Source organism: Rhinolophus sinicus, linkage group LG05 (assembly GCF_036562045.2).
Source record: "Rhinolophus sinicus isolate RSC01 linkage group LG05, ASM3656204v1, whole genome shotgun sequence".
NCBI classification, from domain to species: domain Eukaryota; kingdom Metazoa; phylum Chordata; class Mammalia; order Chiroptera; family Rhinolophidae; genus Rhinolophus; species Rhinolophus sinicus.
Genome location: NC_133755.1, coordinates 24678043 through 24700673, shown reverse-complemented (window position 1 = coordinate 24700673; position 22631 = coordinate 24678043). Strand labels below are relative to the sequence as shown.

General features: G+C 34.7%; 1 protein-coding gene across 2 annotated transcripts in view; it reads left to right on the top strand.

Moving 5' to 3' along the window:
* STRN (striatin) overlaps positions 1-22631 on the top strand; it is an 80633-nt gene that overhangs the window by 32370 nt on the left and 25632 nt on the right. For both annotated transcript variants that reach the window (XM_019741966.2, XM_019741959.2), the window contains exons 3-7: positions 4819-4892; positions 11587-11665; positions 14725-14892; positions 16772-16907; positions 21496-21631. In XM_019741966.2, the coding sequence (XP_019597525.1) occupies positions 4819-4892; positions 11587-11665; positions 14725-14892; positions 16772-16907; positions 21496-21631 (593 nt within the window). The remainder of the gene's footprint in view (positions 1-4818; positions 4893-11586; positions 11666-14724; positions 14893-16771; positions 16908-21495; positions 21632-22631) is intronic.

The following is a 22631-nucleotide window of genomic DNA, read 5'->3' as shown; positions in this document are numbered from 1 at the left end:
TTCGTGAGTGTCTTTAGTTGTGTTGTCATGGCTGCCTTGATGTCCTGAATTGATACAAAACATTTTGTTTTTCATGGTCATTTTGACTTTGGGGAAGAGCCAAGAGTCACTCGATGCCAAATCGGTGAATAAGGTTGATGAGGACACACCGTACTGCTTTTATTTGATAGAAATTTCCGTACCAGAAGCGATGTGTGACACGGAGCTTTTCTGTTGTGATTGAAAAATACAGTGAATGCTGCTGCCAAGCGCCATCCAACAGAAAGGCAGGGATCTTCAATACAGGGAATGGTGCAGAGAACCTTAGTAACAATGTGTGACAAGTTTCAACTTGTTCAGTGTGGTCAGTTGGGTGTGAGCTACGGTTGAGAGAAGGTCTTTTTTTTTTTTTTTTTTTTAAAGATTTTATTGGGGAAGGGGAACAGGACTTTATTGGGGAACAGTGTGTACTTCCAGGACTTTTTTCCAAGTCAAGTTGTTGTCCTTTCAGTCTTAGTTGTGGAGGGCGCAGCTCAGCTCCAGGTCCAGTTGCTGTTGCTAGTTGCAGGGGGCACAGCCCACCATCCCTTGCGGGAGTCGAACCAGCAACCTTGTGGTTGAGAGGACGCGCTCCAACCAACTGAGCCATCCGGGAGCTCAGTGACAGCTCAGCTCAAGGTGCCGTGTTCGATCTTTAGTTGCAGGGGGCTCTGCCCACCATCCCTTGCGGGACTCGAGGAATTGAACTGGCAACCTTGTGGTTGAGAGCCCACTGGCCCATGTGGGAATCGAACTGCCAGCCTTTGGAGTTAGGAGCATGGAGCTCCAATCGCTTGAGCCATTGGGCCAGCCCCAAGAGAGAAGGTATTTTAAAGTGTGCCATAAATCAACCTCCATTATGACAACGTTCCATGTCACATATCGCTTCTGGTATAAGGCAATTTCTGTCGAATAAAAACATCACGGTGTGTCCTTATCCACCTTATTCACTGGATCTGGCACCGTGCGACTTCTGGCTCTTGCCCAAAGTCAAAATGATTCAGACATCGAGGCAGCCACGATAGTGCAATTAAAGACACTCATGAAAGAGGACTTCCAGAACTGCTTTAGAACGTGACAAGAACAATGGGATAAGTGTGTTTGAAGAAAGGATTAATGGCAATGTGTCTTTTACTGTAATAAATTTTTTTAAATTTAAACATTCACTGTATTGTTTCATCACACCTTAATTTTTCAGCAGTACACAGTATATATAATCTAAGGTTTAGTCAGGAACTTCAATAGTGCAGAACCTCAAATTTTACATAACATAATTCTGAAAAATTTTTCCTCATTTCTCTTTTATCTGCACCACTATAAAAGCCTAACTACTCCCCTTTGTCTCTAATATTTCCATATTCTAATTCATCTTCCATGTCCATTGGACTCATATTCTAAAACACAGATGTTATATACCTGTTTAAAAATATCTATTTTATTTCAAAGTTCTTAGTAAAACCTTTTACACCCAGGCCCCTTTTCTAGTCCTATATATACACACATATGCAGCCGGCAAGTGCATGCACACTCAAACACACCCATGTACACACACACACACACACACACACACACAAGTTAGCTGTTTTTTGACCCGCTTTGTATTTTCACACTTTGAGACGTTTAAGATGTACACACACACACACACACACACACACACACACACACACAAACACAAACACACAAGTTAGCTGTTTTTTGACCCGCTTTGTATTTTCACACTTTGAGACGTTTAAGATGTTCCTTCTGACAAAAATACCTTCTACATAAATCCATTTGTCTGATTGGGAATCTACCGGTGTTTTGAGGTTTAGCTAAAATCCCATGTGTTACCTTCTTTTTGGTAGGTCTCCTTGACACCGCCTTTGACAGAATTAGATAATCACTTATCTGAATTCTTATAACAAGTTACATAACTCTTAGCTGTTACTGCATAGTGTGCTCTAGTTATTTATTTACATTTTTGTCTCGTAGGCATCTCCTTGCCTCACCCTTATAACTAACTACAAGCTGCAGGTTATTGCCAGCAGCCAGCAGAGTACCTGGCATGTTATGAGAATTCAATAACAGTTCATTGGATTTAATCAAATTATTTTTAACATCCACATTCATAGTGTGATGGGGCTGCTATGTTATAGTCCTAGCACATTATATCTAATATAGCTTTGAAACAAAACTATAATGGGACTTATTTAATACATTATAATTGCATAATTTTCATGCTGTTTTATTCAGTGAAGGGCAATTGGGAGGCCTGGCTATGTATCAAATGTATGGTTCTTAGACATGACATCTGCTGTTTAACTTGCAGTCAGATTTAGACAGAAAAAGATTAGGGAACAAGAAGAGTTGAAGTGTTAAAACAATAGAAGACAATGTGAGGGAGAAGGTATTTTAGCATATTGACTTCAAAAGGAATGTTACTATATTGAGCAGTTTTCTGTAAGTAAATTATTTTTTAGTGAATTTATTCAGTAGGGAGACTGATTTAAGGGAACACAGCTTGTAAACTGAGCAAGCAGTTCTTTACTTATTTTGTCTTTGTCTAATTCTTTATGAAATGTTAGTTCATTGTATTTTATTATTTTTGTTACATATATTGCATAGAATATATATTGTATATATGGCATAGAATATATTCTATTCCCTTTTTTGTATCTCTCTTGCAATTTTTCCAAAGACCACTAGAATGCACTATAACGCAGTATTTTGTGTTTGAAAATGTTTTTCTTTATATATACATAAATATATATATATATAAATTAACTCCATACAATTTTATTGCTATTTCTATTCTGTCCTTAGGCCAGTTACTTTCAATTGCTGTTTTGACTTCTAGGTTCTAGGAGGTATTTTACTTTCTTATGGTAGATGAAATATGTTTCTGAAAAATCTGAACATTGACTGTGACATTAAGAATCTTGTTTACTTTCTGGTAACTGTGAGTTAAATTAATGGATATAAATCTTACCCTCTAATCAACAACATTATTACAAATACATTGAAATAGACTAGGAAATATTTAGTCTGGTGATGAAATCTTTGTTATTAACAGAAGTATTGGGGATAGAGAAAAAGATGTTCTAGATAATTTGGAACAAGATATTCACTAAAAATTAAAGAAAAGACATATGCATATGATTAGTTAGCCAAATAACACAAAATAGTCTCCCTTCTGCATCAGTTCACTGATTTCCCTTCCCAAAGAAGTCTTTTTAAGTGATGTCTTATGTATCATGTATCCTTCAGAAAGAGTCATTGCATATAAAATATAATAACACACACGTACAAAACACACATGTATGTAGTATTTTGTACCTTGCTTTTTTTACTTAAGCTTAGAGATCAAGCCATATTAGCAAACAAATATTCTTTTTTCTTTTTAATAGGTACATATTATTAATAAAACATTTTATCTATATGTAAAACATATAAAGATTAATATACCGTGTTTCCCCCAAAAATAAGACCGGGTCTTATATTAATTTTTGCTCCAAAAGACGCATTAGGGCTTATGTTCAGGGAATGTCATCCTGAAAAGTCATGCTAGGGCTTATTTTCCGGTTAGGTCTTATTTTTGGGGAAACACGGTAAAAAATACTAAATGTATTTATACTAAATAGAGATACTAAATAATATGTAAAAATAGTAATATAGAAAATATACCACTTAAGAAATAGAACATCAGCTTTCTATAATTTTTATAGGTTTTGTTTTTAAGATTCTCTATACAAAACATTGATTTTTCTGTTGTAACTGCAAAATAATAATTGCAAAATAATATGAATTCCAGTACTTCTCACATTTGAGAAAATAATTTTCATTTTCTTTATACTTTCCTTGAAATATAAAAACTTCATAGTAAGTGCTCAATTAGTTTTTCATAAATAAAAAAATAACTTTCAAATTTGGCTCTGTTACCCTTTCACTACTTCATTACTTAGGTTTTCAAATTATTATTATTGTTGTTATCCAAGTGTCATTACATTGAATATTTATTGTAAATGGCCTCAATATTTCGGGGAAGCAAACAAGTCAAAGTATACAAATACATTAAGTAAGTATGGCCACTTTTAGTTAACCTTGAAATTGTTTACCGTGATTATTTTTCTGGTCTCAGGTGGTTAAATCTCAGATGTTAAATCAGATTAACCAGAATTAATAACATTCAGATAATTTTAAAAAGAAGATAGACAAGAATTCCTGTTCACAATTCTTCCCGAGTCCTTCCTAAAAATGCAAAGGATACCTTGACCATTAAAAAAATTTATTCATTCCTGCTGGAATATCTTTTTCAACATTGATGATTTGGGCTTATTCCCCTCCCTCCTTTGGACTGTTCAATATAGCGCATACTTGGCAAAGCATAATTGTCTGACGAGGCACAGTGTTACAGATGATTTTTCTTTTTAAAAATCTCAATTTTGAGAAAGGTTAGTTTTTTACAAGGTTATGTCACAATCCAAACTTACCTCCTGCTTTCCATAATATAATTGTACTCTGGCAGTCCTCAAGAAAATATGAATACAACAGAAGCTAGAGTGTTAATATGGTTCATTAGTAATTACAGAAAGATTTATGGTTCCCAGTGTTAGTCCTGCGTTTGTTATAACAGCACTTGATGGTATAATAACAAAATGATAATGGAAGCACTTTTGTGTTACGATTTTGACATCCTGGAAGGCTGTGAGCCTTTGAAAGTTAGCCAGGACTATTGCATACTGGTAACTACTCCTATTACATATCTAAATGTTCATTTAAATGTGTTTTAAGATGGTTTGTATTTTCTCATTTCTTTGTTAGAGCCAAATACCACAAGTTGAAATATGGGACAGAATTGAATCAGGGAGATATGAAGCCTCCAAGCTATGATTCTGGTAAGCTAATTTTAAAGGAAGTTTAAGTGAATAAAAAGAAGTTAATGTCCAGTATTTTGTAGCAACAATATTTATAACTGCAGTTCATTTCTAATTATTTGCATGTTAGTTAATTTTTATTTTTTGACCTACTTATCTTTTGGCACTAATCATTTAGTGTCATCTGAATCATTTTCCACCTCCTTCCTTCCTTTTCCCTCTTCCCTTTTCTGTTAGTTCCCCATTTCCTGCTTATGTTCTGTGCTTATTGTGAGGATCAGTCATGGGGTAACATGCACCAGCATAACCGTGTCCTGCTGGGTCTTCCCAGTATCAGTGGGAAATGTGAGATGTGCAGTACAAAGTACATCACGCCCTTTAAATCCTGAAAGAAAGCATACGAACTATGGAGGGAAGAGAGCTCTTCTGTAAGTACAGGGAAATTCCTTGTCGCATAAACCCGAGCCCTCAGTTTCAGTTTTATAATGTTTATAAGTAAACAGTGTGGCTCAGTATAGGAAAAGTTTGGTCTTTGAAATCAGATGTATGTAGTTTGACTCTGCCCTAACACTTTAAATACCTGTGATATTGCCTAATCTCTCTGAGGTTGCTTGATTCTTTTCTGTAAAGTGGGAAGAATTCTGGAAATAATTCCAACTCCCAGGTTTATTTTGTTAGTATACAGTACCTAGTTAGTACCTAGTACCATCCCATCTATTGATCTTTCAAACCACCTATTTATCTTATAAATATTAAATATGTAATACCTGTCAGACCCAGCACCAAATTCTGTGAATAAGATGATAACACCCTATTGAATTTTTATAGGAAAGATAAGAAAAAATGATTATAATAAAATGACAGGTATAATGGTAATAGGTTTTGTGTTAATAGAGCACAATAGCAGGGAAGCCAAATCTAGTCTTAAGTGTTAAAGAAGCCTTATTGCAGGAAGTGAGCTTTAAAGTTGACTCTGAAAGACAAGTAAGAATTGGTCAGTGAAAGTGGACTGACTAAATTGAGAGGTGGGAGAAAGGCAGAGTATTAGTGGTGATGTTTCTGAGATAAGAATATGGCACGTTTGAGAAATGAAATAATGGAGTAGTATTGGGATGGAGGGAAGGAGTGTTTCTAGGTACAGGTAGAGAGTTGGGGGTGGGCGTATGATAAAATATTTTACAAGGGTTATAAAATATGCTAAGGCGTTTACAGTTTATCCTACAAGTTATGAGAAGGCATTTGAAGGACTTAATTAGGACTCTTGTGATCAGATTTGCTCTTAGACCTGGAAGACGGATTCGAGAGGAGCAGAATGGGACATGGGGAGACTGGTTAGAGGACTGTTACAGTCACGCACGTGGATGAGGAAGGTTACCTTGACAAGGCTACTGACAATGCAGAGAAGTGGGTGTGTTCAGAAAGTCTTTGGGAAGTCAAGTCTGCAGGAAGTAGTCCTTGTTTAGATGTAGGAGATGAAAAAAAGGGAACATAAAAAATGACTCCCATACTTTTAGTTTGAAAAACTAGACCAGAAGTAGGTTTGGAAGACGGTAGGTTCACTTTTGGATTTATTTATTAGGCAGTCAAGTGAAGATGGCTGGTAGACAGATGGCTAGTGTCAGGTTGGAGGTATGGGTTTGATACGGAGATTGAGAGGCATCACCATATAGTACTGGTGGCACTCAAGGGCACTGGAGTGGAAAAGCTCATCCAGGGACCCTTGGTAGGGTGAGAAGAGGATCTAAAATGGAGCCCTGAGGAATGGCCACATTTAAAATACTGGTAGTAGAGGAATAGAAACCTGAAAAGGAAACTGGTAAGGATTGTGAGAGGAAAACCAGTAGAAACCATGAGAAGAGTGGGTTTCCAGAAGTAAGGCCCCTTCAGCATTACTGATTAGTGCCCAGAGGGCTGAAGAGTATCTCTAGGATTTAGTGATCGTGAGCAGTTTTAGGAGAGAAGTGAGAGGAGAAACAGAGACATAAGTGGAAAAGGAAGACTAAGTATAGTCAACTTTCAGGAAGCTTAGGTTGTGAAAGTGAAGGAGAGGGATTAGAGGGCAATAGCTGAAAGGACACATGGAATCAAGAAAGAGTGTGTATGGTGTGTGTGTGTGTGTGTGTGTGTGATATTTCTTAGAGGAGGAACAAATAAAAGGGAGAGAGTAGAGATATTCAAAATAGGATGGTATCTGAAGAAGTGAGAGGGATTGGATTTTGAACATAGCTGGAGAATGGCAGGAGGAGCCTGTCTTATTGTTATCAAGAGAGAATGTAGGAAGTTAGGTGATGGATTTGTAGGTTTGAGTTTCAGTTTGGTGGTGGGTGTTTAATATAACTTTATGTATGAGACAGGATTACGTGCTAAGAGTGCTTCAGAGGTTTAAGAAAAGTAAAGTTTAAAATAATAGTGAACAGGAGGACAAGCTAACTAGAAAATGGTAGGATTGAGAAAAGCTAAGGGTCCAGTTGAAGTCTGATCATGCGTTTACATAGAAGCACTAAGCACTGGTCTGCAAACTTGGCAGCCTAGGTAAAAGGTAGATAGAATGAAATTAGGTAATAGTTGAATTCACTGAATTCCTGGAGAGACAAGGGAATAAGAAAATTGATACGTTGGCAAAAGAATGGTTGAAGTGATAGTCCGTGAACTAAAACTAGAGAGGGATGGAAGTGAAGACAAAAGGAGGCTAAATGGCTAAGAATTAGGGGATAGGCTATGATCTAGGGCAAGTCAGCACATTTTCTCTGAGGCCACATGGTAATACTTGGGCTTTGGAGGCCGTATGTTTGCTGTTGCAGCTACTCAGCTCTGCTGTCGCAAATGAAAGCAGCCACAATACATGAATGAATGAGGGTGGCAGGCCAGATTGACCTGCACGCTCGCTGTAACTTGCCCCTGGACTAGTAGTCCCCAGTTAAAAAAGTAGTGAATTGGGAGTATTGGACCTGGAGGTTATGCTCACAGAGTGAGTTTGCATCGTGGCAGCTCTTGATAATGACAGGGAAGGTATGACGGCTAGAGAGGGTGGTGGTTGTGGAGAGGCTGAAGTGGGTCACCCACGTGAAGATAACTTCACTCAAGAAGGTGTAGGAAAAATTTGGTTGCAGAGGAAGTTTGTGAGCCTGGTTCTGACTTATCAAGAGACATGTAGATGACAGTGATAAAGTCAGGACTAGCAGAGGGTAGAAGTTGGTGTATCCAAATAGGGTGAATCTTAAGACATAGGGATTTTTCCATTCTTTGTCTGTCCATTTTGTATTTTCCTAAAATTAACAATCCAGACTTTTTCAGAAAATTTTTCACAAAAAATTAGTGTCCCCTCTGATTTTTTTTTCTGTTTTGTTCCACTTCCAAACCTTCACATTTCTACTTTAGGAGAATATTAATCCAGGTTATGTTAAAATCTTTTTATCTTCCATATTTCAGTTTCTCCGATTTAATATTAGAAGCTAGATACTTACTACAATAGAATATTTGTATGCCTCTAGTTGAGATGTTTAGACCATTTACAGTTAATATGACTACTGATATGGTCTAAAACCACCATCTTACTGTTTGTTTAATCTGTTCTTTGCTGCCTTTTCTTTTTCAGATTTCTTTTGGATTAATTGGTATTTTTTATGATTCCATTTTATCTCTTTTGCTGACTTATTAGCTATAACTTGTTATTTTAGTGGTTGCTTTAGGGTTTATAACTTATTACTGTCTATATTTAAGTGATAATACCACTTCAAAAGTAGTATGAGACACTTAATAGCAATGTACTTCCATTTCTCCTCTGTCTTTGTGCAATTGTTTTCATTTATTTTACTTCTGTGTATGTTACAAACCACACATTACATTATTATTTTTGTTTCAACAGTCAATTCTCTTTTAAAGAAATTTGAATACTATAAAAAGTATGTATTTCCAGTGCTCATCATTCCTTTGTGTGGATCCATATTTCCTGGTATCATTTTCCTTCTGCCTCATTAAGGACTTCCTTTAACATACCTTGTAATATGGGCTGCTGATAATGAATTCTTTCAGCTTTAGTCTGTCTTGAAAAAGTCTTTATTTTGCTCACTTGTGTTGTTTCTGATGAGATCCTTATTGTAGTTCCTCTGTGTAGAATATGACGTTTTTTTCTCTGGCTACTTTTAAGATTTTTGTCTTTATCATTGGTTTTAAGCAATTTTATTATGATGTACTTTGGTGCCCTCCCGCAATGTTTCCTGTGCTTGGGGTCTGTTGAGTTTCTTGGATCTCTGGGTTTATAGTTTTCATGAAGTTTGACATTTTTTTATCCATTATTTCTTTAAATATTGTTTTTGTTCCTCCTTCCTACGCTATTATCTGGAAACTCTATCAAGGCAGTAAGCTGGAACAATTATAGGGCTCACCGGTTTGCTTCCCTTCTCTCAGGGATCATTGTCCTTTTTTGTGTGGTGTGCAATGCCTTAACCATTGTTTTCTCTATTCTGTTTTTAGTTGTTTCAAGCAGGAGGGTAGATTGGGTCCCGTTACTTCAACTTGACTGGAAGTACCAGTCAAATATTTTTAATATTACCAAGAAATATAACTGTTACCATTTTAAAATCCTCACTTTTGTATAATATCGTTTTTTGAACTTGATAAGGTAAGAATGAATCTGATAGTTGATGACTACGTACTGACCATTGAGAGAACTGTGAGGTTGGGCTAAGTAAGGAAATATGGGGAAAATCAAGTTCACATGTGTAAGAGTTTTGTTTTGTTTTTTCTTCAAACCTTAGACTTCTTTTTTTTGTTTGTTTTTTTTGTTTTTGTTTTTGGTAAATGTCAGTTGTTACCCTGGGATTTGGATTTTGTCTCAATGTAAGAATACATTTTTTAAAAAGAGTGTAAGGATGCATTCTTATTTGATTTGGCTTAATTTATTTTTTATTATGGTACAATTTACATTCAGTGAAATAAATCTTTTTAGTGTTTTCACAAACACATGCAGTCTTTCTTGTTACTACTACCCTTTGCAGTCACTCTTCACTCTCTACTCTTATCCCCTGACAACCACTAATCTGTTTTCTAGTCCTATAGCTTTGCCTTTTTCCAGAAAGTCACATGGATTCCGGAACAATACACAATGTAGGCTTTTGATTCTAGCTTCTCTCACTTAACATAATACATTTGAGATTCATACATGTTGGCATGTGTCAGTAGTTAATTCTTTGTTTCTATTGAGTAGTATTCCATTGAATGGATGTAACACACTTTGTTAACATGACTGCCAAAAGTAGGCAGTTGAGTGTATCTGAAGAAGGTATATAGAAAGGATTTAAGCCTATTGTGATGGGAAATTAGATGACTTCAAAAGTTCTTTCACATCTGAAATTTTTACTTTTTTTAGAATGTCAGTGTTAATGTTCTTACTTGCTTGACTTAAGAAGGGGACATATTGGAACATACTATGTTATATGCACAGTTCCGAATTTGTGGGTCACTGGAAACAAGATGTATCATTTTTCCTTAGTACTGGAACCTTTGTTTTTGCCTTTAAAAAAAAAGTATACCTTCTGAAGTTATCCCAAAGTAATTTTCCTTTTTTGAGTTAACTAATCTCTCTTATCGCCCTCCCCAGCCCCATATAACCTACTACTATTTCTTTGGTGCATCACAGAGCTTGACCTAGTTCTAGTTATTTTAGGAGAAAAATGAAAGTGCAAGACCTAATTCTTATTTTTATTTACATATTTCTCTAATTTCTTATCATTGTAGTGATTGCATATGGAGGAAAATACGTGTGCTTTGGAGTCAAACAGACATGACTTCAACACTTACTCTATTTCTAACTTAAAATTAACCTGTAAAACTCATATTTCTCATCTTTAAAATGAGGATAGTAATAACACCTATCTTTTACGTTTGTAAAGATTAAAAGAGATAATGTGTATGTTTTTAATACAGCATCTGGAACATAGTAAGTAAATATGTAATAGCAAATACTCATAAAACAAATATTCCCTGTCTTTCTTGTATCTCCACTTGAATAAAGCCCTATAAAGACAATGGTTTTTTATTGTTTGATCAAGGGCTGATGGAAAGTGTGAACATTTTTGTGTTTTCAAAGTAGAGCCATAGTGTAGTTTGGAAATTCTTTAGTCCAGACTTAATCACAGAGAAGACTCTTTATCTTACCACCTTCTAGAAAATATTCGGCTTCTACCAAATAATGAATTTAAAACTTTACAAGACCTAGGAGTTTTTCATTCAAAGAATGTCTTAAAAAGAATACTTTAGGTTTTCATTTAATAACTAGTGAAGGAAATAGATTTGGACCAAGATTATTTCTTATCTCTCTAATATTTAATCAAACTGGCTCCCCCCCTCCCATTCCTGGGTATTTTGTTCTAATTCTGATATGCTGCTTCATAATACTTTTATTTGACTTTTATTGTTTGACTTGACTTAGATAGGTCTTTGTCTTAGAGGAAAATTCTAAGGCTGCCTAAAGATTCTGAAAATGTCTTTATTTTTGTTCTACAACTCTGAGGAGAATCCAGTAGCAATAATGTATTTAGGGTTTTCTTATGGAAATTTGACTTAAAAACAGAATTTGCATTGTCCTAAAATATACCTTGCAGTGCAGTTTTACATATTCTTAATCTTACAAATTTTTCTTGCACAATTTTTACAAATCGAGATGCCATATAATGTATATAACAAGTCAGTTTTATTATGATTTAATGTTTTCTAGATGAAGGTAATGAAACAGAGGTGCAGCCACAACAAAATAGCCAGTTAATGTGGAAACAAGGTCGACAACTACTCAGACAGTAAGTAACCCATGGCCATCGTAAAGAGGGGATGCGCATGTTTTCCTGAGATTATTTTTGTTTTGTATTTTCAACTCAATAGAATAATTTTATTTCTCATATTATTATACTGCTGCTGTGGAAAATCTTAATTGAATTACTGCTCCTTTTTCATATTAAACATTTCCCCCCCTGTGGTAGAATTTATTTTTTATTAAATATTAATAAGAATTATCAAGAATGAATTCTCTCCATAATTTTAGCTTCATCAAAAAGAGTACCATTGTAAGCTTCTAAGTTTAATTATATACTTAAATTTATAGTTTAAAGAATTCTGTACTCTTTTTTTTTTTTTTAATTGGGGAAGGGGAACAGGACTTTATTGGGGAACAGTGTGTACTTCCAGGACTTTTTTTCCAAGTCAAGTTGTTGTTATTTCAATCTTAGCTGTGGAGGGTGCCGTTCAGCTTCAAGTTGTTGTCCTTTCAGTCTTAGTTGTGGAGGGTGCAGCTCAGCTCCAGGTCCAGTTCCCTTTGCTAGTTGTAGGGGGCACAGCCCACCATCCCTTGCGGGGGTCGAACTGGCAACCTTGTGATTGAGAGGACGCGCTCCAACCAACTGAGCCACCTGGGAGCTCAGTGGCAGCTCAGCTCAAGGTGCTGTGTTCAATCTTAGTTGCAGGGGGCGCTGCCCACCATCCCTTGCGGGACTCAAGGCATCGAACTGGCAACCTTGTGGTTGAGAGCCCACTGGCCCATGAGAGAATCAAACTGGCAGCCTTTGGAGTTAGGAGCACGGAGCATTAACCGCCTGAGCCACTGGGCTGGCCCCAAATTCTGTTCTCTTAAAAGTCACTCTTTTCTTTGTGCGTTTTATACATGAATACCATGTTTCCCCGAAAATAAGACCTAGCCAGACAATCAGCTCTAATGAGTCTTGGAGCAAAAATTAATGTAAGACCCGGTCTTGTCTTATATTAATATTATATTATATTATATTACACCCGGTATTATATGTTATGTTATGCTATGTTATGCTATGTTATGCTATGCTATGCTATGCTATGCTATGCTATGCTATGCTATGCTATGTTATGTTATGTTACATCATATTATACTATACCTGGTATTATATTATGTTATACCCAGTCTTATAGTAAAACAAGACTGGGTCTTATCTTAATTTTTGCTCCAAAAGATGCATTAGAGCTGATTGTCCGGCTAGGTCTTATTTTCGGGGAAAAATGGTATACATGTTTTAAGATAAATCTAATTAGTTTTTATATGTAATTTTTCTGTGTTTTTAAATTTTCTATTTTAAATTGATTAAAGAACTTTTTGAATTTTCCAAATTTGCAAACATTGCACAATGTATGCTTTCTTCTACAAAATGTGTATTTGAGACTATAAAGAGGGAACAAAGCCGAGTTGAAGTTTAGATGTCAGGTGGTGGGGCTGGACCGAATCACCAGCTCAGTGGCTGGTCCTTGCCTGTCACATTTGAAACGTTTTCAGATTTGTGCCTCAGTAAGATGAAATTTGCTAGTTGTTTGGACTTTTGTGGTTTCTTGTGAATAGTTTAAATCTGTGATTTCCAAAGTGGATGCATGCCAGCCATTCTTTTTGATGAAAGGAAGAGAATATTAAAATGTCTCCTCATATCTATTTTTATCCTACTCAAAATTAGAAGAAAATGAGACTTCACTAGTATTTAATAAGTGGGTTTTCAGTAGTGCCCTAATTTTGGTTTTAAATATGATTTAGGCATTTTCCTTTTATAAATAAACAAGTGTTCTTAAAGCGCTGATCTTTTACTTTTTAATGAGTTGTTAATAGTGAGCAATCCAAGAGATATTTTCAAAAACTTTGAAAGACTCAATAATGTACCCCTTAAAGTAAAGGTGGCATTTTATCAGTGAATGAGGAAGTAACTATTTAGTAGAGCCAGCTTATTTATGGACAGCAGTTATTCATAATGTGATTTTTGTGCCAAAGTGAAGTATGTATCAAATGTTACTTGTTAAAAATGGAAAAACATAATACCTTTGTATTAGTTTACAAGAATTAACTGATTAAATTTAAGAAAATTAGAAATTTATTATCCAAATATTAATCAAAAGCTTTCTGTAAATATTGGTTATCTTGTCTATTGATGTTTTCTCTTTCCTCTCCTACAGTTGATGTTTACTTATGAATTAATGCCTGACATTTGTCTGTCATGTTTATTAATGACATTATTAATAGCATTTGCCTTTCTCATGTTCCTGCCACTACCAGTTTTGTATTTTTTGGTCATCTTTGTTGTTAATAGATATGGAGTACCTTCTGTACTGTATGTGTATTTCTTAGGGGAAATAAAACTGAGATTCAGGAGAATTAAAGTAACAAAGGAAGAAAGTGGCAGAAATGGGCTTAAGACCCAGTTCTAACTCTCAATACAAAGCCTATTCTCTTTTTTTCTGTACTGCTGCCTCTGTAACACACACACACCCGTGCACCCAAGCATTCCACATCCTGCAATTGAATTGTGGTCTTTTTTTTTTTTTTTTAATTTTAGAGTTTTCCCAGGCTAGAAGCTTCCCTTCTGTAGAAGTGACTCTTTGGAATATACTATCTTCTTGCGGGTCATGGAGGAAACCATATATGCTAGAAACATGCTAGATCTCAAACAGTTGATCCAATGACTCTTTACATCAGAAATGTGAAAAGACTACTGGTTATAATAATCACTTTTATAAAATAGTGATTCAGTAGAATCTGAGAGTGAGTTTACTCCAACCATGCCTAGAAGAAAGAATGTGCTATTAGGTATATTAAGGAACAGCTTCTTCTTATGATAAGTACAATGAATGGTGTATTGTATAGTTCTTTGATTTTTCTCAGTGACCGGAGCGGCTGGTACTGTAGGAGACAGCTCCATCTGCAGCTGGAAGATAATTTATTAGCAAGTCATACTAGCATAGTGCTATACTGTTAAGTCTTATGCAGGCATGAATTTAAAAAAAATACTTTTAGTTAGATATGAAGTTACAGAATACTGATTCCAACGTGACTGAACTGTAGGATCCTCTTCATACACAGGTATCTACAGGAGGTGGGTTACACAGATACTATTCTGGATGTGAAATCTAAACGAGTGCGAGCTTTGTTGGGCTTCTCAAGTGATGTCACTGACAGGGAAGATGACAAAAATCAGGACTCTGTTATAAATGGCACAGAGGGCGAAGTTAAAGACACAGCAATGATTGGGTAAGTATTTTCTCTGTGAAGTGTTTTAGCTATAACTTTAGTTCTTATTAAATATTTTTGGTTTATGGATGATACTTATAATACTTGCACTTTTAGATAGCACTACAGAGTTATAATAAAGTTTAATAAAAATTTAAAATTCATTTGGTAAAGGAACCATATAGGGATTAGTTATCATTCGTGATTATCTTAAGTATATTTTTATTTAAGACATTTGCTTGAAATTTATGGATTTAATGTAGATTTTAATATTTTAAAGCTCACTCACTTACTGTTAGAATTTCATAGAAGATCTTATTTTGGAAATTCATTTCAAATTGGTAAGAATGAAATTTCATTCCTTGTGCCCCAGAAATCTTATATAAATACCTCAGATTCTTTATAAGTAAACCTTTTCTTTTGTTTACTAATGCTGTAAACTCATCTTTCCTTTGAAAAAGATCTATTTTAAATATATGTTTTTAATTGATAGAATAAGTGTAAAAAATTCAATAGCTGTCTGAAATAGTTTGTTTTGCTTTTTGGATCATGTATCATACAGTTGTATGTAATTCTGCTTACGTGAACATGAACAGTTAAATGAGGAGATTCTTCCTTATGGAACAAAATTTGGCAGGATTCCTAAAGAAATAAAAAGCCAAAGATTCTCTGAAAGTCTAAATATGATGTTACTTTAATGTATGTTTAGGCTGGAATAATGGTTTTAATTGAACTCTTTATATTTTCTAGTGAGAACAGAGTTTCTGTTTTCTGAAACATAAACTAAAATTATGAGATTTAGGTAAAGGTTCAAAAATATGACTTTTATAAACATGTCATTGGAGCCTTCTTAAATGTGTTTATTAACAATTCAAACTACATTCAATTGTTTTGATAAATGTGAGATGTTGGTTGTTTCCTGTGTAGACACAGACAGCGTAGGCATTATTCCTGGTTATGTTTTTACCTAAAGGGTTCACTTAAGTCATTGTAAAGACCTTCAGGAAAGACCACGCTAGTTGCCTTGTGTTTGGGCCTTGACCTGTCTTTTGACACTGAAAGGGTATTATTCTGTCTCTATCTCATTTATGTAGAGATGAAGAATAGGATGGAAAAAACCTCAAACAGCTCTCAAAAGATTCGAAATTTATGATTTATCTGTTTTGAAAATTATGTCCATAGTTGTGGCTAAATTTTTCATGAAAATGCCTTCTTCGATTTAAAACAGTTTTTAATGAACTGGAGAGAAAACATTCTGTTCTGGCCATTAGGAAATTGTTTACTGAATTTAATTTTAGGGAACTAAACTCAAATCTTACATGTTTGAAAAGTCAGTCATTTCCAAAAGTTTAATGATTTACTCACCAATAGGATCAAGTTTTCTAGTAATAATAATTTGACTGATATATTGCTTAATAACTTTATGTGCACATTTGTTTTTTTTTAACTCTAGCTTTTTGGAAATGTAAGATTGCATCAGAAAAATGACATTTACTTATTATTTTCTTAGTTACAGAAACTTAGGTGTCAGAAGAAAAGTTGCTTAGTGTAAAAGAATAGAGAAAAATAGCAACAAATATAAGAAAAATATTTTTTAAAAAGAATATATGAAGGTTGACTTAGAATCAAATACTGAATCAGGAGGGGGGGGAGTTCTTTACATTAGATTACCATTGATCTAAATAGATAGGATTACGAAGTACTTGAAAAAGTAACCTCTTCCTATATTGGTTTTCCAATTAAAATTCATGGAAATGTAATGAATAAGAATCAATGTAGTTCATAATATGATTTGAGAGATCATAATTAATATAAACAAAAGTTAGTGCAAGATATCATGGATTAATTTTTACATTGACTTTAAAACTTAACTGAGAAAGATGTACATGTTTTAAACCAGAAAATCCGAGTTAACAGATTCTGCCTCTGTGCTGGAAAATTTCAAATTCCTTGAAAATGCAGCTGCAGATTTCAGTGATGAAGATGAAGATGATGACATTGATGGAAGAGAAAAAAGCATCATTGATACTTCAACAGTGAGTTGGATAACTCAAATATAAATATTTTTAGGGACTATTACATAATACGTACTTTGAAAATAATCCATGTCCTTCAACCTAAACCCTTAACTTTTTTCCCCATGATTTTGGGGAAATTTAATATAAAAGAGTTTTTAGTATTGATTTCAAAATCAAGAATATTTTCAGTATAGCAGCTTTCTGTGAAGGGCCTCACTCTGTCTGTTAATTTATTCAACATATCAGCCTTTCCATAGAGTTGGTAAATATGGTAAATGCGTATGTTAAAACAATGCAGTATTATCGGTTGCTATAAGACAATAGAACTGACAGACCCGTTATGGTGCCTGATGGTGACTGGCATCAACTCTAATTGATGCAGCTTTTGTTTTTCTTATCAAGGTTGCTTTTGTAGATAAGTTTTGCAGACTTTCAGAACTCTTCCATTAAGAGTTCTTCATACTTATTTAGGGTTATTCTATAGTTTTGTTTAGTTCTTTATTATAAGTTTATTGACTTTCCCATGGTAGTTTCTTGGAATAACATGTCTCTAAATTGCTTCTTCTTTCTTTTCTTCTCTTCTCCATTCTGTCCCCTTCGTCCCTCTCCTTTTTTCCCCCTCTCCTCTCTTCTTTGTCCCTACATTTTCCCTCTTCTCCTCCCTTCTCTCTCTTATTCCTTTTTCCTTTTCTTTATTTTTGAGTAAAAGATGAGGGCATGCCTTGCTTTGTCTAGGAAAATGTTAACATTTCCTCTTTCACTTTTACTTCAGAAGAGGGAGGAGGGAAGTAAGGTAACATAAAGCAGGCTGGACTGAAAGCCAGAAAGCCTTGAATTGAAGTCCCGGTTCTGTTACTAATTATCTGTGCTTATTAATCCTTTAGGCTTAGTATTTTAGTTTATAAAATGGGGATTATAATACATACCCACCTTATTCCCAGAGGAGTTTGTGAGGAATAAATGAGACACTATATATGAAAATAATACGTGTAACTATAAAGTGCTTTCTAAGTATAACTTCTTGGTTCTTCTTTATGCCCTCTGCTTCCATCAGAGACTTTCAAATTATTACTTCCAGATTATTGTTTCCCTGGACCACTATTCACTTGTTTTTTGCTGATAACTGCCCTGCCATGGATATTATATGAACTTCAAGTGGTTACTCCCATTTTTTAATTATCCAAACAAGTAGTAATAGCATGTGTTTAATTTAGTAGAGTAAAAGAAAATGCCTAAAGTTGCATGATACCTTTTCTTTGTCCTGATCGTTGGGAAATTTTGTGCTGCCTTTTTTTGTGATACTGCACTGAAATATTATTTTCCTGTCAAAATACTCTATTATAGCTCAATGGTTAATAACTCATTGTGATCATTTAAGTTTTGTTAATCATTTTATCAGTTTAAACATTTTAAAAAGTCTATAAACTGATCATTGTAACTGTTAAGTATAGTCTCACTAGAAATTCCATCCACAAGCTTGTTTCTTTTTAAGTAATGAAATATACAAATATCCTGTCTTCCAATTAGTATAGGTCATAGCAATTTTGTGACCAAGCAATGAAAGCACAGCTAATGTAAACATACTTAACCCCATTGAAACATTGGACTCAAAAATTCTTGTAGTTTTTTCAGGAAAAAAAAAATTTCTAAACAAATAATTGGTTTCTTTGTAATAGTTTTGCTAATTTTTATGTTATAGTACATTAATTTTCACAGTTGCAATCTAATAGCTACATGCCAAAAGGTCTTTAAAAATCTAACTCTATGTAGCAATGAGTAAACATGACTTAGAAGATTCATTGCATTGCTATATATAGAGAGAGAATTAGCTGAAAATTACCCTATTAAAATGTTTAGTAGAACAGTGTTTTTTTAATGTTATTCTGTTTCTTTTATCAAAATAGTTTTCTAGATTCAACTAAGAAAATACAGAACCCTGAGGCTCTTACTAGTTGTCGGTTGTGTTTAGGCTATGATACAGCGCAGTGTCCTCAACAGCCACACATGCTCCTTCTCTCTTGCTCTTTGCCCTTTGCTGGAGCTTGATTGTTCTTTGAGTTACGTTGTGGATCATTTTTCTGCTCTCCGTGTCCATCTCTTGTCTCATGATCAACCTCTTCAGCATAATTTTGTTTCCACCATTATGAGCATTCTCATCATCTTGTCATTTGTTAAATGTAAAAATGATCTTTGAATTATATGTGCATATAAAGAGTGATCAGTTTTGAACTATATGAAGGATAAACTTCAGCAGCAACATTTGGTCTACACATTCAGACTCTTCAGGAGGAAAATGTAATGAGAGTAAGAATGATTAACTGTTGTTTTAGTCACAGTATGAAGAATCCCATCCCCATTTATGTTGTGCCTCTTCCAGTGGTTTTCAAAGTGAAAGCCCATCTCTTTTTCTCATCTTTTTAGCACTATGCAACCCGTAACTTTTTGTTTGTCTTAATTTCGTAAGTTGATTCATAATCTCATTGAAGGTAAGAGTGGAGTAGAACCTTAGATATAAGGGAGGAAAATAATATGTGCTTATTACAACAAACCCTACCCATTCCCATTTACTAATCCTACTCTCCATTGGTAACCATAGTTCACTGTGCCTAACCATTACACACATCGAAGTTTTTGTGTATTTATTTAAATGGGATTCTTGATAGCGATCTGCAATTTGCCCTTTATCTTCTTTCTTTATAAGGTCGTGTAGAGGAGATGAGGTCTACAAGCAGGATTTTTCCCCAAAGAATTAGTTTTGTGATTTACTACCATATTTTGTAGTAATAACTGATGTTGAAAATACATTCAGACTTTGAATTTAAGGTTCCAGATACTTCGTCTGTGTTTTCCCCGCCCTTTTAGTCAGGCATTGAGAACGAGGATTCTCTGTCTACAGGATGTTGGTGATCCCTTCTCATTCTATCTGGTGTGTCTCATCAGGGTCACGGAAATTCAGGGATCAATCCTCTAGCATAAAAGAAGGTGGATTGCCATTGCATTTGTATGTGGAAGTATGAAGACCAGTGCCTTCTGTTGGTTTAGCTCTTCAGAGACACTTTTCTATCTTAGTCTGGTTGCCCAGGGAAAAAATAGAATAGATTATTAGCATATGATTGGTGAACACTTACAAGAGAATACACCTTCAGCATGGTTTTTCTGTTCACAGTCTGTTAAACTGATTTTACCTTTTCTGTTTAATAGATTTGCTAGATGGTAGATTGGGAAATGCTGTAAACATAAAAGTATTTCTTGATTTTAGGGAAATATTCTAAATAGTTAAACCAATCATTCTAGCATCATTAAAGAATCCTTGATTTCTCCTATTCACTTTTTATATATACCAGGACAGTTAAGGAAAATTAGGTTTCATCTACTTCTATCGATAGTGGCTTCCTGGAGTGCTGCTGCATTGAAAAGGATTTCTGAAGCTGTATCTGGTCTTAAATGAAAAGTGCTGTGATTGATAAGTAATAGCAGTCATGAGCATGAGAACAGGGCCATACAAGGCAGCTAATTGTTATCTCTTGGAATGTATTTCTAGACTCTCCAGGCTGTCCCATTGATCTGTGTGTATTGAACCATTATAATTCTAACCCCTCAAAGTCCAGTGATAAAGTTTGACCAGATCATGCTATTTCTATTTTGCATGAAATGGAGAAGCTGAGAGGTCTGGAGAAGTTGAGATACTGAGTCCGTTTTATCAAAAGAAGCTGCAAACCAGGTGTCCTAATTTCTCTATGCTCTTGATGGTGGAGGTGACCAAAGTGGAGATGATTCATAGAGTATTGGCATATAAATCTCAAAAATGATCTCTATATGCATTAGCCTAAGTTTTAATATTCCAACTGGATTTGTAATTCCAGAGATATTCCTAAATATATAAAAAAGAGACATAACTGCCCTTATCATATTTGCTGTTAAATCACGTCGCACTCTGAAACATCAGTATTTTAGTAAAAATTTGAATATGTAGAAAGTTACTGGAGAAAATTGATGCAAAGTTGGGACAGTACAAATAATAATGGGAACCTTCTTTCCCCCGCCACAAACAGAATACCTTCTAAGTCTTGAGGTATGTGTTACTGAGTCTGTAGTTTTGGTGATTATAAGTTTTGTAAGTGGATGATGTAGTAGAATTAAAATTATCATGGTTATATTCTGAAAAACTCTTGCAATGTTTTATGAAGTGCTTTCTTTGGTTAGATTAGAATGTCTGCACACTGCACAAATTGCATCCAAGAAATGTAAGATTTGGTTGTGGTTCTTATAATACAGTATGTTAGGGATGTTTTTCACCTATTTGTAATTTAAATACATCTCTTACATTCCAGTGTTTTCAATATCTGATTCCACTAATTTATTTAAAAGAAATCAGCCATCATCGGACAAAGTTTAAATTACTACTTTTAAATATATAATGTATATCTTTTTAAAGGACATCTGTGTTTTCCACTGGATTGAATAGTTATTACAGTTATTTAACACAAATAAACACTTTCTGAAGAAAACAATAATTGGGTTTTCTCATTCAATGGTAAAAGGATACCATCTTCTTTATTTAAATTAATTCCGTAATGTATTTTAATTTAGCATATTTTTTCATTAGATTGTTAGGAAAAAAGCATTGCCTGATAGCAGTGAAGATCGAGATACAAAAGAAGCTCTAAAGGAGTTTGATTTCTTGGTTACATCAGAGGAAGGAGACAATGAATCTAGAAGTGCAGGCGATGGAACAGACTGGGGTAAGGAAGAATACTGGGTTCAACCAGAGATACTATGTAAATAAAAGCAACTAATAATTTATCAGGAGGGCAACATTTTGAAGAACACTTTACATATCTTGCAATGTTGAAATGTTGAACATCCTATGAACTTTTTTTAACTACTGTCACTTTTTGTCCAGGGTGTGTGTGTGTGTGTGTGTGTGTGTGTGTGTGTAAAGAACAACTGGTTACCTCTAATTGTTTTAAATATAAGCAGTACAGTATGAAAATAATTTGAATTAATGTACAGAATGTTTCTCTGTTTTCTCTTTTTAGAGAATCCAGGATGTCTTTAGCTTACAATCTATGTACTTTAAAAGCAGATAAGGTTAGAGAATCAGAACCTATTCTAATTTTTTCTTGGTGCTTACCTTTAGGAATTCTGATGGCGCTAATACCACTTATTTTCCTTCTTTGTGGCGAATATTTGAAGAACTATTTAGGGTAATTACTTGAAGTCATTGAAGAATATAATGGCTATTTAGTGACTGACATTTTTTTTTCCAACAGAACAAAGTTTTGGAAACCAGAGGAAGTTAAAGTGAAATGAGTCTCTCTTCTGTCTTTCTCCCTGATGAGCTTGTGTATCAAGTTATTCAGATATTTTAGGCAACAATTCTACCAAAATTGCTAGATCTACTGTACTACACTGAGGTCTTTCTTTGAGCAGTCAGTCATCTGCATAAATAATAATTGGCCCTTTTCATTGCCAATGTTATTGCAAGGGTAATTGGGATTCATTTTTCTCCAAAGACAGCTGCATTGTTCCTTGTTTAACTTCCTTTGTTTTAAGGTGTGAGGCATAGCCCTGAGTATTAGATGATACATGTGTGTACATTTTCACCTAATCTGCTAGGAAGTTACCAGGGAAAACATGAGTGACTGTTCCTACATTTAAGCTGTCTCACTCTTCAGTAGTGTGGTGGATATTTCTGTTTATGAGTATGAGTGAATGGACTCTTTCAGTTAATTAGAGGTT